The sequence below is a fragment of the Exophiala mesophila genome, assembly GCF_000836275.1.
Source record: "Exophiala mesophila strain CBS 40295 unplaced genomic scaffold supercont1.3, whole genome shotgun sequence".
Taxonomy (NCBI): Eukaryota; Fungi; Ascomycota; class Eurotiomycetes; order Chaetothyriales; family Herpotrichiellaceae; genus Exophiala; species Exophiala mesophila.
Window position 1 is genome coordinate 1,459,986 of NW_015622506.1, and position 17,941 is coordinate 1,477,926.

General features: G+C 50.2%; 2 protein-coding genes across 5 annotated transcripts; both read right to left on the reverse strand.

The window, feature by feature from the left end:
• Nucleotides 1-1,643: 1,643 nt before the first annotated feature.
• On the reverse strand, nt 1,644-13,926 carry PV10_04145 (uncharacterized protein). Its single transcript, XM_016368667.1, has 2 exons — nt 13,473-13,926; nt 1,644-13,406 (listed from the first exon to the last, which is right to left on the reverse strand). Exons 1-2 carry the CDS (start codon nt 13,540-13,542, stop codon nt 2,032-2,034), a joined length of 11,445 nt encoding a protein of 3,814 aa, XP_016224455.1. The 5' UTR covers nt 13,543-13,926; the 3' UTR covers nt 1,644-2,031.
• Nucleotides 13,927-14,248: 322 nt separating this feature from the next.
• On the reverse strand, nt 14,249-17,810 carry PV10_04146. 4 transcript variants are annotated; one of them, XM_016368671.1, is made up of 7 exons: nt 17,506-17,810; nt 17,130-17,454; nt 15,702-17,021; nt 15,479-15,649; nt 15,300-15,427; nt 14,948-15,251; nt 14,249-14,847 (listed from the first exon to the last, which is right to left on the reverse strand). In XM_016368671.1, the coding sequence occupies exons 2-7, from the start codon at nt 17,151-17,153 to the stop codon at nt 14,845-14,847; spliced, it is 1,950 nt and encodes a 649-aa protein (XP_016224459.1). In that variant the 5' UTR covers nt 17,154-17,454; nt 17,506-17,810; the 3' UTR covers nt 14,249-14,844. The 4 variants fall into 4 exon arrangements, with proteins under 4 accessions (XP_016224459.1, XP_016224458.1, XP_016224456.1 ...); XM_016368670.1 differs by having other exon boundaries at nt 14,249-15,251; XM_016368668.1 differs by having other exon boundaries at nt 14,249-15,251; nt 15,300-15,649.
• Between the last annotated feature and the right edge of the window lie 131 nt (nt 17,811-17,941).

The following is a 17,941-nucleotide window of genomic DNA, read 5'->3' on the forward strand; positions in this document are numbered from 1 at the left end:
GAGTACAGGGTATTGTTTGATGAAAGAGAGATCAGCGGTGGTCTCGGAAGCCAACTTTGACAAAGTGGGCTGGCCCAGTTGGATGGCAAAGTAAGCCAGCCCAGTCCAGTCGAATTAGACAACCTTGGATGGATGATTCAGCCAACATGCAGCATGTCTCTTTTTTTTCTCTTTCAGACTAGCCAGTTAGTAGTCGTCGTCCCCTAACTTGTTGTCGCCGAAGTTGACCTTTGGAGATCGTCGACAACAGTATCATTGCCATCATTGCCATCATCTGTAATATCATCTGTAATATCATCAATACTGTATCATCACCTCCGTCGGAACTCACCCGAAGTTTGATCTTCAAACCTCTGTCAAAGGCCAAGAAAGTCAATGTCGAAGAAGGGATCATCAAGCAGCCGAAGCACCACGACAGACACGGCAATTGGGGCTTGAGTGGTGCTTCTGTCATGCAACTCAACACCCAGCCAACTGTGGCGGGTCTGCGCAGTACGGAGTAAGGCATGACATGGGTATAGAGCCCCTAGCGGACGCCTCCAAGTCTTAGGGCTGTCTTGGAAGCGGAGATGATGGACAATACCCAGGGCCAACCTGTGAATTCCATCATGGGTCTTGTTAGGTGTGTCCCAGAGTCCAATGTTCCCAGTTGGTTCCTAAGTTGTCCTGTGCTTTTTCTTCATTTGTTCAGTGGGACTGGATGTCTTTCTGGTGATGTCTGTCTCCAAGGGACGGCCGCCCGCCGGCGGGCGACTAACTGGACGGATGGGCCCATGCTTGCAAACGACACTTGACTGGAATTGCCCCTCAGGAGAATGCATACAGGCCAGCGGAACCGATGGGTTTTTCGCCCTATTGACCAAAAAGCGGAGGACATCTCTGGGGCGCCTCGGGCGATTGGTCCAGGGACCTAGGTTTGTGGGGTGTGTCTTTCCATTCATCAAGTCCAGACCATCATCGGGCATGATCCCGCCTCGTACCGTCCTCCACTGGTAAGGTCCATTCATTCATGGGGTGATTTGAGTGCCAGGGATATTTCCACTCGATCTACTCCGTATCAGGTGTGCATGAGATCACACCTGGCCAAGGGACAGCTGACATTGGGTCTCTCCAAAAGAGGAATTCCCACCACTCACTCGCCTGTTGGCATTGAGAGGTGGTTGGTGAGCACATGTTTGTTGTTACTCCTCAAGGGGGGGGAGGGGGAATTCTCAGTTCCGAGGTGGTTTGAAGTAGTGGTCTCGAGATGTGATTCGATCGTGATAACCGGCCTCAAGCTCCTGAATACCGTGAAATCTTCGTTTTGTATGTCGTTCATATCGTTCAGATCGTTCATCTCGGGAGATCGAGGGAGAAGACTTGGTTTGTGTGGTGAATTATCGAGAATTGACATGGTTTGTTGTGTCTGTGAATGCATTCCAAGGTGGCTCAACAATTTTCAGACAATCAACGCATCGACGAGACCCTGGCTAAGATTAAAAACCGTATTGAAGATGAAAGTTAGAATAGCTGGTGGCAACGACCTTGATGGCAATAGAAGACTATTGACCGTGGTGATGGAACTCCCTCCAGGGGCTTCTTCTATTATACGCGCTTCAATCTATTATTAATCCGTATTCGCTTTCATCGCAACAGAAAAAGGGTCACGAGGAGAATGATTAGTATTCAATGTCTAGCATGTGTACATTCATCCAATCTCAATCTCAATCTCGCATATAATCATCATTTCTGGCTCAAGCTAAAATACACTGATGATCGCGCCTTGTCCAGTGAATATACACATACAGTCTCCTCCATCAGCTCTTCTTCCAAGAGGCTGGCTCATCATAATCAAACAATTGCATTCCCATGATAGCCCTGAACACCATCAAGCTCTCAAGTCGCTGACAGAATGCCTGCCTGTGCCAGTGCCAGTACCTGTACCTGTACCTGTACTTTGCCAACGCCTTTGTTCGATGTCGTCCTGGATCCTGAATCCTGAATCCTGATTTTCAACCCTAAACCGTGAAATCCTATCCGCATTGCTCTTGGTTACAACCAAGCCATCCACAATGGGTCCATCGCACTCAGTTTCATCGGGTCTGTAGCCCGACTCACCAAGTCCACCACATTCTGGCATGCTGGAAGCACTCCATTCAATCCTCCATTCTCCCCACCACCACCAACTGTGCCTTGAGTCTTGGCCAATGCAAGCGCTCGCCGTACCACGAAATCGGCATTCTGCCCAACCAATTCCCGAAGATGCTGTCCCTCCATCTTCTCACTGCCGCTCTGTGATCGTCCTCCCGCCCAATTGTACATTTCATCACGCACAAAGATCGACAGCTGCTGTTCCATTTCATATCCTTGATCTTGTTCCGCAATGCATCTTGCAATCGCCATCAGACTTGCTGTGAATATCCCTTCCACCGCCAGTGGGCCCATCAATGTTTGCACGTTGGGACTCAGTCGGAAAGGCACCGCTTCTGGGTTGAAGAAGTATGCCCGAGCCGAGTTGAGGTTGGGCAACAGATCGCTCGCCCAAATGTCCCCAGTTGATCGGGAGATGGCAAACTTGCTCGGGTAGCGAGCAGAGATGTGCATCACATATGTCATGAAAGTGGTAGCCGCGTACTGATACGAGAATTGGCGACGGAAAAGCCAAAAGTCCGCAAAGTTCGGGTAGACGGCTTGGAAGTATTTGAGGAGGATAGTATTGGGAACCCACCGCTCCTGGATCGTGTTGAAAATTTCTGTCTTGAGCACCGCCAGCTGCTCCGCCGTGCGTGGGCTGGTCTTTTGCTGGTCGGCAATTGTTCGAGACTTGCTCAAGACAAACATCATTGGATCATCTCTCGACATTCCTGGTGCCTTTCGGACAAAGTCCTCGTAAATGGTTTGGAACGTGACGTACGAAGCATCATCTTGCACCAGTCGAATGTAGGGTGCTATCGGCACAAAGATGGGCAAGTGAAAGTACAAATTCCGCCGACGAGATTCCTTGCGTTTCGCCAGGGTTTGATTGAAGATCCGGAACAGCTGAACGATCCGCTCCTCGCGCCGTACCTTGCCGCCCGTCGGGTGCTGAACGGCAAATGGATGGAGTGACCCATCGTGGCCCCGAATTGTGAGTCGTCGATGACAGATGCTATTTCCTCGAACAACTTCAACTGTTGGCATGAAACGTTCAATCCGGACAAAGTCAGTGTTCTTATCTTTGTGTTGCTGGTATTGTCCAGGAACTTCGACCGAGTCATCAAACTTCAAGAATTTGAACTCGCTCAAGTGATGGCTGTATGACTCAAGGGGATTCCACTGTTGTTTATGGTCGAGCTTCTGTTCAAACTTGTCCCGCCATCTCCTCAGCTTGTGAATGTACTCGTACATCGTCGGCCGCGTCTGCACGAAGTCGGCTTCAAACGACTTGCGGATGTGTGCCGGAAGGACCGACGTCACAAATCGCGCAATGTTGGCTTCAGTACTCGGCGGCAACTTCGCACCCTCAGCATATGTGCCCGGGGCCCGGCTGATGTATGCCAGTCCATCGTTTAGCAAAGCCACAATGAGACGATGGGCATCTTCGTCTGGCGGACATTTGAAATGTTTGGACAATTGATCTGTCATGGTCTCCATCGAGAGCGCAAGGAGTGGGAAAGCCGTCTTCAGTCCAGCCATGATCTCATCCGTATGATCCCAAGGCTTTCGAGGTTCCTGTTTCTTCTCGGCCTCAGCACCGTTCGTCGAAGCTTCGCCATTAGCCTCTTGTTTTGGCTTGGGCGAAGCACTGCCATTGGCATTGGCATTGGCATTGGCGCCCGCCTCTCCGTTGGCCGTTCCTGGTCGTGACCCTCCTTCTGATTTCTCTTGCTTGGCCTGCTGTGCACGCTTTTGGTTCTCAGACTGTTTCTTTTTGGATAAAAACTCTTCTCGAGTGGCCCGGAGATGGTAGAACAATGATTGAGGGAATGCCTTTGCGATCTTCACGAGCACAGACTTGGCTAGCTGTGCCTCTTTATGTTCAAGACTGCCCAGCAATTGAGGCACGAACGTAGTCCAATACCAGACAGGTGTTTCACCTTTGAAATCTTCAAAGGCCTTGGCGATATGGCCTTCTTCATTGTCGAGACTCAGGAGCCAGAGAACTCGGCTGAGCATCTTCCTCGATTTTGCGCTCTTGTACAATCCGGCAGCTTCGAGGTAGCAACTGACTGCATTGCTCGCCGCCTCGATGTTTGAGGGGTCCTCCTTGAACTTACGGTCCGAGTATTGTCCCCACTCTGCCCAAGCCTTAGGTAGTCTCAAGTCATAGTAGAGAGCGACGCCAAAAGCCTCGTTGGCTTCCTCTGCATGTTGAAGTTTGGCGAGGAACATGCCTTTCAAGGTGTAAAACTCGGCCTTCTGCTGCGCACCGAAATAGTTGAGGTTCGTATTGTTGATCACGTCCAGGCCGTTGTTGAGTTCCGATTTGTTCTGGTAGTGGCATTTCGCCTGTTCTCTCAACTTCAAAAACGCTTCCTGGATCTCGATATTTGGAAGTGTGTAGATCTTTCCTAGTTGCGTGATACAGACATCTGGCATCTGGTGCTTGCGAGCGACATGAGCAAACTTGTTAATTATCCATGCCGTTTCATGATAGCCACGGAACGCGTAAGAATTGTTGCCGACGTTATTACCACCTTGAGGGAGAAGGGGCAGGTATGTAGAGTTGACAAGCTGGAAGACGTGTTGGCGCCAGGTGACAAGATCTTGCCACGCGTTGACATCGTCCCAAATATTTGGGAGTCGATCTCGCCACGCCTGCAACATCATCTTCACCTCCTGAGATTTGGTATCTAGGTTGCGGTCATTCGTACCCATCAAACTGTCGCAGATGATGCTGGCATCGTGTAACTCAACCAGTTGTTGGAAATTCTGCAAGATCGGAATGTGGGCGTTGGTGATGCGCTTAGGAAGCTGGTGCCACTTTCGGATGGACAACTGAATAGCCTCATCGCAGACATGTTGGAATTCTGCTCGAGACATTTGTTTCGAATTGTATCGCAAGAGCGCCATGAAGGCCTGGAAAAACGTCCGTCTTGGGGTTGGAGCGTCCGAGACGGATTTGATCATGCCATCCAATTGATTGCGATTGTCGTCTCCGGACCAAGCCTCGTAATTTCTCCATGCGGATTCGAGGAGAAGATCGCTGAAGTTCTCGTGTTTGGCAAATTCGCCGAGAATATCCCACTGTTGTACTTTCTGTGCACAAATCATCCAATGGTCTTCCCATAAGTAGTATTCCCCTTGGGAAAATGGGACAACACCTGTTCTTGCCTTGACTTGTGCAGACTCCCACAATTGTTGTGCCTTGTCCCAAATTCCATGTTGTTCGTAGGACAGTGCTGCATTGGTTTCCATAAACTTACAGCGTCGGCGCCAAGTTCCGTAAAACAGGTCGTCCTCCTGGAGGCCGGCATATACCTCGACGAGGGCGTCCAAATTGCTCTCTCTTACTGCAGGAGTGTCGATGAGCGGATCAATGGTGGATTCCTCTAGAGAAATAAGTGCGGTATACCATGCATCGTAGGTCTTGCTCAAGAACTTCATAACGTGAGGCGGAACTTTGAATCTCGGTCGTGCTCTGACAACGCCTTCAAGCAATGCCTGGACGACGTTGGGCCTCGCGTTAAGTTGTCTTTGATGATATTCTCTGGCAAGCAAAGTCACCATGCCTTTCTCAAGGTCCAGACGTTCATCTCTGTTGAGAGCGGACCAGCACAGGGGGAAAAGCTTGATCCAAACGTCGTAGGCGACATTATCATCCGCGTGCTGGAGTTGAATGATTGGCTCAAGAAGATCTCGGACCTTGACCTCTTGCATTTCTTGATTAAAACGGCGCTCGGCGGTGATCAGACTTTCGAGGCCGTCTTCGATGATAAGATCGTCCTTTTGCTGCTCCGGACTGACAAGTGATGCTTTAAACAGTTGAGAAACTGGGCAGAGCCGGAGGTCTTCTGCATGCAGCCGAGCGGGCAAAGACATCTCTACTGAGTCCATAATCAGGTGAGATGCTTGCTTCAGCCAAAAGGAGTCCGCGAGGGTATCCCAATTTTGCAACGTCAAGACATAGTTCAGTCGATAGCTCGCAGTCTTCGACAGAGCACGATTGAAGATGCTCATAAAACGATTGCGCATTTCCACATCCTTTGCTCTTGTTCCTATCAAGAATGCATGCTCCAAACGCACCGTGAGTTCGGTTCTTGTCACTGTAGGATCTTCATATATCTTGATCACGAGCTCCAGGAAACGGTCGAGGAGGGTTTGATTTTGCCACTTCTCGAAAATGAGCATTTTATGCAGCACCGCGGTCTTCTCCTTAAGAGTCGGCCAAGGCTCGTTGGAATTGAAGACCCACTGCTCGACCATATCAAGAACCTTGTTGCACATCTCGACATTGAAAGACTTCTCCACGAGCGAAGCTAGAACGCTGAGGAAAGGTCTCCGCTGGTCATTGAGCTCGCCCATTCGCAATGCAAGAATGTCAATAGTCTTCTTGATCAAATCAACACCAAGTGCGAATTCGTAGGGATCCATCAAGGGCTCGCCCAGCCGCCAGCCTTGAGGTGGGGGGCCGGGTGGAATAGCATAGGCGTGGATATGCTCTTTGGCGAGCTTACCTTGCAAGGCTTTCATGGCTCCGGCGATATGGTCATCAACATCAGCTGGGCGGACCAATGACAATGTCCAAAGATTGTTGATCGCCGAGGTAAAGTTGGAAGAGGATAACGCTTCGCCTATCATGATCTTTGAGTATGTTGTTGGGAAGTCAGACGGCGAAGAATCCACGTCCATTCCATCTTCGTCCTCAGCCTGCTGGTTTGGAATTGCCTCCAGAATTCTTCGCACTAGTGGCGGATGTTTATTGTTGTCAGTCACGAGATGCAGACAATCCTGAATCTCTGGATCCTCCATCTTGAGGGGCTTCTCCAGGAGCTTCTGTACTCTTTCCATGTTGGTCAAGATCCATTCATCCGACTTTGTATTAATTAAGATTCGGAGGACCTGAAGTGCATTGATCATGCAAGTAAGTTGCTTTTCGTCAGCTTTGTCGGCCTTTTCACCCGCCAAGATCGGTTCGAGGAGCTTTTCGTAAAGCCCAACATCAACATCCGACCACATGTTAGGTGCAAGTAAGTCTCGAAGCAGCTGCACGGCCTTCTTGCACATATCGTTGGGCAATGCCTGTATCTGAGCTTTCTGCATAGCCTTGACCTTGAGTTCGGCAGCAGGTACAGGGTGGCGCTCTGCCAATCCAGTTATGAAGTTGATCATGTATTTGATGACCAATGTACGGTGTTCCAAAGGAATGAGGTATTCGACGCGTTCCTTGGTTTGTGGAGGGGGGAGCTTTGCATTCCCTTGAGAATCTCGTTTTTTGGACGGCGTCAGCTCTGCGGCAGATTGTGTCGGAGAGGAGGCAGATACGCGTTTGCTCTCCCACTGCTGAATGAGTGATATGAGAGCAAGGGCCAGCTTCTTGCTTTCGTTTGATGGGTTGGGAGGTGGCGCGATCTTTTGAAGCATCTGGACAATGGTAGGAACGAAGAACTCTCGAGAATCGTAAAAGAGATCGGGCTGCCGCACAATGAAGTTGAAGATACTCTGAACTTGCTGCAGATTCCCCGTCTCTTCATTCAAGATTTTGCGCGGGAGACGAGCCCAATGTGGGGATCGTTTATCGCCAGGCGTATTGTTAGGGCTGCCCATTCGAATTGGCAACACTGGTGCAAGAACCTCAAGGGCCTGCGACACCAGCACCTTGCCTTCGTTTTGGTGTGCTTTGAGAAGCTGATTGTATATCTGTACCGCTATCTTGGGTGGTGTTTCATAGGATCTGATGAAGTAGCAGATGAGAACGTAAGCAGCATATTTGTTGATCACGTCCTCTAATTTGATGTGCCCCCAAGAATACTTTATAATCTCCTTACGATCTTCTGAAACAGCATCCTTGTGATATTTCAAAATGAAGGCGGACAATTGGAGGGCTTCCATTCGAGAGTGGTCAATGCCTGGCTGCGACGATTCGTCACTCGACTCGAGAGATGCAGCAGACTTCCATAGCTTCTCAAGCAGCAAGTTGAATAATTTGCTATCGGCAAGGTTTCCGGCCTCGTTGTCTTCTCGACGAGTATTCTGGACATTCTGGGCGAGGATTGGATTGACCACACTGTGTAGCAAGAAGGTCTTGAGTTTCTGGGGCTCGTTCTTGCGAGAATAGAGATCTAGACACTTCTCAACAATGTTGAATCGACGTTCGAGTGACTTGTCCGTGATGACGGAGCCATAGAGGTACTTTGTCAGTTGTAACGAGGGTTTGATCTTGCCCTGAGAAGCACAAGAAAATATCTCCATCATGAAAGTGGTATCGTCAAGTGACTCCGACAGATACTGGGTCACAATATCGATGACTTGATCGCCAGCTTGCTCGGCTCGGAGTCGCTGGGGCTGTTGCAAGGTATCCTGGCGAAGCTGTCCTTCCAGCTCCCGGCCAGTGGATAAGATCTTTGATCTCAGCGTCTCTTGACCACGCAACCAGACTTTGGCAGAGTCGGACTTGCAGATCGAGTGAACGACGTAAATGCCGTTGATGGCGGCAATCTGCTTTGCGGGCTCCTCCTCGACTTCGAATGCAACCTTGATAAGAGTCTCGATATCACCCATCACAACCTCTCGAATGGCATTACTGTGGTCTGATGCAAGGATCTGACCAAAGAAGCGACCATATTTCTCCTCCTGCATCAGAGGTTGGAAAAAGGCCCATGTCTCTTTGGGATATTTGTCCAAATACAGAGCGAGGGGATGGCGGAAAGGACTCGCAACTGTTCGCCTTAGCTTTGACTCCAAGTCAAGTACACCATTCACTAGATCAGCCATGAAACTGGTTGCAGCCGGTGGAAGAAGGTGAAAAATGTTGAATATAGCGGTAACAATCTTCATCTGCGCATTCTGTTCAATAAGGCCAAACGACACCTTTTGAAGCAGAGCATCGTCTGCAATCACTCTCATGTGCTCCAGAAGTCGGGCACCTATCTCGACCTTGAAGTAATTTGTGAGTAAGGTGAGCAAACGCGCAAGCCCTTCCAGACCGGCGACTGTCAGTCGTTTTGAATCTTGCAGATTCATGAGAATTGGGCGAAGACCATTCTGAAGCAAGTCTTTTGGCAATTTCGCGGTCTGGACAAGAACGTCTTTTAGCCCGGCGTTGGCTGCGTCAATTATCTCTGGGGACTTGGAATAGAGTAATTTGAAGAAGACTGTAATGATTCGTGCTCGAGTGGAGTTGTTGTTGGTGCTCTGTGTTCCGGCTGCGAACTCGGGAAGACTCATTGCCAGGGAAAGCAATTTCAAACAAGAAACTCTGAGATTTACAATTAGTTGAGCATTGTTGAATTCGTCGGGTTTTGGATGAAGAATTTCAGCTTCAGCATCGGCCAGAGCGAGTGATTCCATCATCAACCGGTTCAGCTGGTCATTCAGAGGGACAAAATCGTGTCCAAGGCCCAAACAATAAGTGATGGCGTCGATAAAGCCGGTCTGCGACAGGAATGGAAGGGCTCTCAATGGCTTGTTGAAGATGGGCTGCAACAAACGATCTTTTACAGGCTCGAGGATTTCATGAATCTCAAGTCCAACGATTTCAGCCATCATGGAAAATGCCTTCTGTGCTGTCTGTCGAGCATTTTTATTCATATGTGACAACTCAACGCAGAACGTGGCACAGAGCATGAAAAGTGGACTCTTCTCATTGGTGATGGACTCCTTTGAGCTGCCTGCCAAACCAATCTTTAAAATGTGTTCGAGGGTCTCTTGTGCAGTGATTCGCGTACTTGCAGGGACTTCTTGCGGCGTGTCTTTGATGACATAGAGGAGAGCTTTGATGAGTTCGAGCTGCTTGCTCTGTACAAAGCCGTTGCCCAAGCCAAGTTCGGTGACAAGGAGCTTGATGCCAAGGGTCGCGCCCGCTTTGGTAAACCACTCAACCTCGCGGCATCGATAGCAGAATGTCTGAGTGAGGTAGCTGAAGAAGGGTAGTGTGGCAGCCTTACTGTCACTCCCGAAGATCGTCCGAGCAGTCTCTACCACAGCAACCATTGATGCTTCGGCAGACTCTCGGACCGTGATATTGTCTGATGCGAGGCAGTCAGAGATCACGTCTGCCAAAATGCGAGAGTTGAGATACACAGCCCCCTCCCCAGAGTTGACGTCGAATTCCTTTGTCTTCCTCGCAGCATCACAAAGTGCTTGGCCAAGTTCAACAATGGTAAAATGGCGAGAAATGCTCAGGATGAAGGCATCGGCTTGAGTCTTCAGGTCAGGAATCGTCGTAGCAGTAAATACTGCTTTCATCAGCTTCTTCAGATTGTCTTCTTGATCCCTGCGCTTTTGGACGGGCTTGCTGGTATCACTCTCCGCCAACATTTCCGTGTATGTTGCAAAGCGGCGAGCAACAAGGTCGTTTGCTTGGAGTCGTATCAATGCAGCAAAATTGTCTGGCAAGTGGTCGGATCCGATGAATAGTCTCACTTGATTGCTGATCAGCTTGAATGACTGTTGCTTGTAGTACGCGTCCAGGGATTTGGTGGCTGAAGCCTTTGTTACTTCAGATAGCTTCCGGATGGCTAGGTCCACGGCTGTGTCCATGGGGAAAGCTCTATCACGGTTCGACTCAATTAGTCTAATGTCAAAACTGGGCGCGTCGTCCGTGTATTGCCGGAAGGAGAGCAGATGTGGATGGTTAAGATATTTGCGATTTCTGCCACCGAGCTTGCCAAGGATCCTCATGGTAGTGTGAGAATGGAAATGCTGGTAAGGCTGGGGTTTGAGGTGTTCAAAAAGAGCAGTCATCAGTTCGTCCATGATAGGGGCCATGATGGGATCGAGGTAATCGGCGGTGAGGTTGTCGACACACAGCTCCAAGGTTCGAAGTCCTTGGCCGACCAAATCAGGACCGGCACGAAGAGCTACCACGAGAGGCTTCATCAGATGATTGAGATGAGGGAGAAGGTGGCTGAGTCTCGCGGGGACGGTCAGAGTTAGTTCGACGTATAGGTCCCGATCATGCGGGTCTCGAGCTCCTTGAAGTAAGTGGTTGAACGTCTCCAAGAGCATCTCCAGAAGAGGCAGAATTTCCTTGTACAGCAACTCGAAGCGGCCACCTCCGATGCTCCTGAAAAGTGATCGGAGGAGGATGAAGTAATGGATCGGCTTTTCCGCAGTCACCGACAATTGCACACACTGAGTGATTATCTTGGTGATGTGCGGCAGGAGGACTTGTTCATTGTGTGCAGAGAAGAGCGTAACGGCCATGAAAGAGAGCTTGAACATCCTGAGGAGAATGGAGGACTTGACAATATCAGAAGTGCCGACCTCTGGAAGCTTCCCCATGAGATAATGTAAAACCATACCAGCAAATGCCGGAGAGGTGGCTTCACTTGCTAGAAAGAATTGAGGAAGGTGTAGAAGTGCAGTGTGCTCGAACATCAGCTCATGGAGATGTGGAATTTCTGCCTGGAACACCTCATGGAAAGTCGCTGGATCAATACAGTGGAAGACGGTACCAAAGGCTTCCAACAGCTCCTTCTCCTCTCTGGTCATCTGAGCCATTGAGTGACTAGCCATGAAATCGACGGGTGATGTGTATTGAACATCGGTGGGTGGAGCCTCTGCGCTATAGTAGCGGAAGACACGCGCACCCTCATGGAAGAGCTTCGTAATCACCCGCGTTTCCTCAGCGTTGTAGCCATAGGACACTTCGGCCCAATTCATGGGGACGTTGGCCGGGTCAATGGTGAGACCTTGGGGGTTGCAGGCTTTGATTTGGAAGAACATATTCTTAAGTCCATTCACAAGGTTCTTGAACAAGAACTTGTTGTCAAAAACCGGATCAGCACCGCGTTCCCGGGGACTCGAGGTCTTGATGGGAGTCGCAGTGAAGATATCGACCTCATCCCAGTCCAGAACCTGATCTTCATCGTCCATGTAGGTCTCGACGTGGTTTTCTTTGGACTTTTCCGCGTATTGCCTGCTGAGCTTAACAGCATTCTTGTACTGGTAGTTCATGGCAGCAAATTTGTCACCGATTGCGTCGAGAATCATGATCAAAAAGTATCGAGCATCTTGCTTGTTCTCAAGCTTGGTAATGCTTTCGGCCATATTCAATAGTAGCTTGGCGCTCATTGTTTGAAAACTGGTGCCCGGAAAGGTATCATGCAGATTTTTGGTGTAGACTTCGATGGTACGTCGGATCTGATCTCGATCTAGCGAGTCCCGGACATGGTGAATCAAGTCCGCAAGCATGCTGTATGCCAACGGGCGCATCGTCTCATAGACGGTCAAACCATCGCCGATTAGAATTTTTTCGTTCAACAGTTCGTCAATCTTATTGAGGAAGATTCTGCGGTAGTTGAAATTGATGATGTGACGAATGGCCACCAGAAGCTCTTTCCTAGCCCCGGACTTCTCCCGCGGGCAATCTTTGAGCAAGCGCACCACCACAACCGGTAATGTGGGCAAAAAGTCTGTAAGCTGGTTGGCGTACACGCGGAGCAAGTAGGCCAGAAAACTCATAGTTTTGACCTGAGCAGTGATGAAATCGCCGAAAGCCGCTCGATTCTTAATATCCTTACTGACACCGGTGAAAATGGTGCCGTTGGCCTCGGCTTCCTCATGGGCCCTCTCTTGTGCCTTGGCCTGCAAGAGCAGGATGCCTTTGATTGATGGCACAAACTTTTTGACATTAGCAGGGACCGAAGCACGGTGAGCCTGGAAGATGGAAACAACAATGATGGGGCATTCTGAGAGGACCTTGAAAGACTGCATGCCCTTTGCGAGAGGTACATGCTCCTTCTTCTCACTTCCAGGATCCGAGACCGTCGTGCCGGGTGAGCCAGGCCGAGGAGACTGAAGACTACCTCCCGCTGGGTTTGGGGTAGAAGAGGATTGCTGATGGTGGGTCGTAGGTGAATCAAAGGTATCCTTGACAGCCTGGTCCATCATTTCGAACATTTCTTGGATCAGATCAAGAAAGTCCTGGACTCTGCCGCTGGTGGCTTTTACCTGTGAGCGCTCTAGGTCCATGATAGTCTTGAGGCACAGGACAGCATTGTCTTCGTTTTCCACCCGGACCAGTTCCAGCAAGGTATCCACCATTTCCAAAGCGTAAGGCTCGACCTCGACAGGGCCATGTTGAAGTCGATGGAGGATCTCAAGAATCTGGTTGCGCAATATCTGCTCGAAGGAGGTGGGTGAAAAGTCAGGCTTGCCTTCGAGGATCTTCTTGAACACCGGCCAGAGTGTGGCGAGAAACTTGGCGTATGTAGCAGGAGGACTGCAGAGGCTTTCGATCGAGTCTCTAACTTCGGTGGCTGTATTTGCTTTGGCACGAGTATCTGTTCGGGGTTGATAAGTCAGTTGGCTGAGATGGACATAGTCTATGGCCGAGAATCACTACATACCGATCTTGGGATCTGTGAGCCTCGCGGCATACAAGTCGATCTTTTGGGATGCATCCATGGTGGAAGTCATTTTGTGATGGAGAGGGAACTATGGCTCACGGCGCAAAGCACCCTTCCGAGTCGGTGGCACACCAGTAGCCTTGGTTGGCTTCATAGAATTCAGGCGCTTGCGCAAGTCATTTAGAGATTATGTGCCAAAGTGTCAGACCGCGACAATGGTCTTGCTGCAATATGGTGCGGGATGAGTTGGTCGACCGTCTGGTGAATATCGACAAATGCAGGAGAATAGAGAAGGCCCAATGCAACGCCGCTGTCCGTGGCAGCAAGAAGGAAACGAAGGAAGGTAATTAGAGTATGTGAGGGCCTGGACGTCGTGGTTTCGTTACACGTTGCAGGGTATGAGGGAGGGCGAAGTGGACAGTCTGGGGGAATTTTGCAGGAGTGTTGGAGACTGACAGAGCGATAGAGAGAGGAATCGCAAAAACGCGGGCAGGCCTCGCGCTGAAGTCGACTTGCACTAGGCTATAATGGTACTAGTTCAAGGCCACACTCCGCCAATAGCAGGACCGTTCGTGTGATTTCTTGGCTGAATTGTAATGACATCGCTGATCGACACATTGAAAGGGGATTACACTAATGTCCAATACTATGTCGCATAGAAATGTTGGTCAGACGATGTTTATTGCTGCAAATCAGTGCGCCTGCTTTCTGGGGGTCCTTTTTGCACGCTAGGACGAAACGGGATTTTGATGTGTACTTCGTATACAAATGTATTTGTCGAGGTAGGAGGTACTCACGGACTGGTTCATTTCGTCAAGCAACTGCAGTTATCTCTGATCACTACAACATCCGCGGGTCAACGATATGATGAAATCAGAAATTAAATCATGCTGCTGTGCCAGCTGCACCGCTCGTGTCTTCATACAGAGGCAGACTGTCTAGCCCTCCTCGTGATCTAATGTCAACCAATATCCCCCAAATGGGCCAATGTGGCTTCTTTTGTACCCTGTCGCTTCCGTCTGGATCCATACTGGCCACAATTTGGTCCAGCACACACTAAATCATCAAAGGTCGTCGCCTGCCAGAGGCCAAGTCCGTACGCTCGCTTCAGTACCGGCATTGCCGAGGTTGCAGAGGTTCCGATATCGACCCGACAGTGTCATCATCCACTATGAGCTGTAGAATTGCCGTGTCGCAGGGTGTGTGGCATCACCACCCGATGTTCGCCAGAACTTGATCCTGAATGGGCTCGGGACCTCCTGGTTCTGCCGTCAGAGCTGCTGTTGGACCGGCGAGGCCGGGTCTGTCCTTGCGAGTCCGCACGCCGTCTCTGGAGAATCGAAAGCCATGTCAGAAAAAGATCATCCTCACGTCACTATAATGATAAGAAATGTCTTAGCCAACCGATGGATGGAGAGATCAGGAGGACGGGGACTTATTCTAACTGCTTCGCCTCATGTGCTGAACATGCTTACCGAATTCGTCTTCGTCGTGGATGCTTCATCGTGTAGCTTGAGCGCATCTAGCCTTGCCTGATTGTCTTGTGTCGCGTCCGGCTCAGCCTCTTCCCGGATCGAGGCGGGTTTGCTGCTCGGAGCGGCTCCAGCCTTGACCTTCTTTGCTGTCTCTGCCAATTTGTCCCATTTGGCCTGTCGCGCTTTTTCTCGTTGGGCAGCGGTATTTTGCAACTCGTTATAATCGTGGGAGCATTCGTCAAATAATTGAGGGTTGATCTCCATAAACAGCTTCATTGCGTTGTACACCATACCATGGATAGTCCTACAGGCACGTCAGATAGGGAATGGTATAGGCAGGCGGTAGACATACCTGTTCCAATGGCCCTTTGAGTTTTCATAGAGAGGAGCAAACATGATGGGCAAGATGGTCTCCACGTTGTCACTGACGAGGTTGCAGAAATACTCGTTGTTCCAGAAATATAATGCTCTTTCAGCGACCTGGCTCGCGTCAGTATGGACTGTCGGACTTGGAGGTTGGGCGGGAGAGACCTGAAAATGGGGACTGGCCACGGATTTGGCGAGCTGGTTAAACAGCGGCTCCTGTACTTTGGCAAACTCTTGAGGGTCCATGACCTCGAAGATGTCTTCCACTTCATTCAGAAACATGACCTCTTTGGTACTGTTTGTTTTGGGCCAATATCGGAGCAGGCCGAGGACAACCTAAATCGTGTCAGAAGGTGTGTTGCGGAGCAGACGAGTGGGCAAATCATACCTCCTCGGTCAAGGCGGCATCTTTCTCCAGGAACTGAACGATACAATATGCGAGCTGCGGGTGATACATGCTCAAACTTTTTGCTTTGTGAAGGGGAAGGAGGACACGGGTCAAGAACAGCTTATGCTCTTCCTTGAGAGGGAGTGCGAAACCATTGATAATGGACCCCAAAATTTCCAACAGTTCAGCGATGCCGTTGAATCTCTCGGTCTCGTAGACGAACTGGAAGAAGACGTTGTTGATGGATCGACGGATGTAGGAGCGTAGGTTCAGGAATTTGCCATAGATACGGTGAAGGGTAGTCTTAAGAAAGTCTCTTTCCCTCGGATCTTCGGAATCAAACAGCTCAAGCAGCTGCAGGACGAAATGGTGGTCGATGTAGGTCTTGGCGATGTTGGTGTTGAAATCTTGGCTCTCGATGAACCGAAGGAAGAATTCATACACCACTTGGATATGAGGCCAGGCAACTTCGAGCACAGGTTCGTCTTCCTCGGGATCGAAAGCCTCTCCCTGGGGGTTAACCGGGGGAGGCACAGGCCGAAAGAGGTTCTTGCTGAACATCTCGACCACTTTGGGATACATGGGCTCCGTGATGACGGATCTGTTATTAGCAACGTAGTCGAGCAATTCGTGCAGGGCCAAGCGTTTGATCTCCTTTGACTTCATGTCCGCAGTCTGGTCGTTGAAGTCAAAGATGATGTTGCACTGGTCGATCTTTTGCATGAAAAGCTCTTGTCTTCGATTGGGCGGTACTTCATGGAAACCGGACAGCTTTTCCAACTCGCGTGATCGCTGATCTGAAATATCAAAGCGTGAGGAATGCTGTCTTTTGGGAGTGCGAAGTCCCTCCGGGACATCTTTCGGTGTGGCTTGCAGTCGATCGAACAAAAGGGATTTCTGCCCTGCCTTGGGAGGAGCGAGATCACCAGGCATGGTTTCGGTAGCACCAGGTCCAGGGACATGAGGCGCGCTTGGGCTGATGATGACACTTGGGTTCATATGCCCTCCAGGTCTCCCAGGTGTGGTGGTTGACGTGGGGCCATGACTCGAGCCTTGCTGCATGAAATGCTGTGCGACGGTACTGGACGAACCGCCATGTTGGGGCCCCACGGAGCCAGTATCATTGGGGGTATTTTTGCCTCGAATGTCGTTGAGAGCGGTCGTAGAGGAGGTAGGTGTGGCGGCATTGGAGTTGCTTGGGGAGCGGGAATCGGCTCCGGCCAAGGTTGTAGAGGATGAGAGAGGAGAGGCTGTGCCAGAATTGGAATCTTTCTTCTTTGAAGAATTTTTGGAATCCTTGGCTCGAGCGAGCTGTTCATGCTACAAGTTCAGTGAGCTGAGGCAAGTAAGTGCGGTAGAGGGAGTAGGGTCACGAGGGAGGGTGCGGAGGCATTGGGCTCCGAGGAGGCGGGGAGGGAATGTACGCACCACTCGTGCTCTGAAACCTTTCATGTTGCGGGTGATGAAGAGGAAGCTATCATCAATGTTGCAAGCGGATGGATGCAGAGGTGTTGTGATTGACAAGGACCGAGGCGGGTGGATTGACTATCACATCCGCGTCGACAGGACGAGTCTGAGAAGCAATAGAGGAGGTGGATTCGGGGGGCTTGGGGTCAAGACCGAGGACGTGATGCAGAAGGTAGCGAGGGTGTAATTAATCCGACATGGTCAAATAGACGTGGTGTGGTTGAGTGGCAGGAAGCGCTCGGTGGGCAGAGGGTGTGGTGAGAGGATTGGGATGGAGGTTTCGAGGCTGTTGTGTGTCAGGGAGTCAATGACAGCTTCCACGGCAGAATGATCGAACCTAGATTGGTGCAATGGATCGAGGCTGGGATTGAGATGGCTGTAGTGGATGAGAGATGACGGTGTAATCACAGGCTATGACATTCGGAGAGAGCAGAGGGAGCAAGGGTGGAATTTCAATCAAGTTCAAAGTTGAGGTTGAGCTGATGTTGAGCGAAGTAGTGTAATGTTGGTACGGAGTAGCAGGGAGTTGGATGATGAAATCTGGTGTCTGTGTCGGTGTCGGTGTCGGTGGATCATGGATTGTGGTGCAGTAATGTAGCAGAACAAGTGTGACAAGTTATTGCCAGTAGGTCAGGTACTGAGTAGGTAGGTAGGTACCTAAGAGTACTTTAGTAGTGAGAAGGTACCTAATATCCAACTAAACACTTATTACCTAGCACCTAAGTAGAACTGGAGGAGCACCACAAGCACCTAGCAAGCAGCCAGGAGCAAAT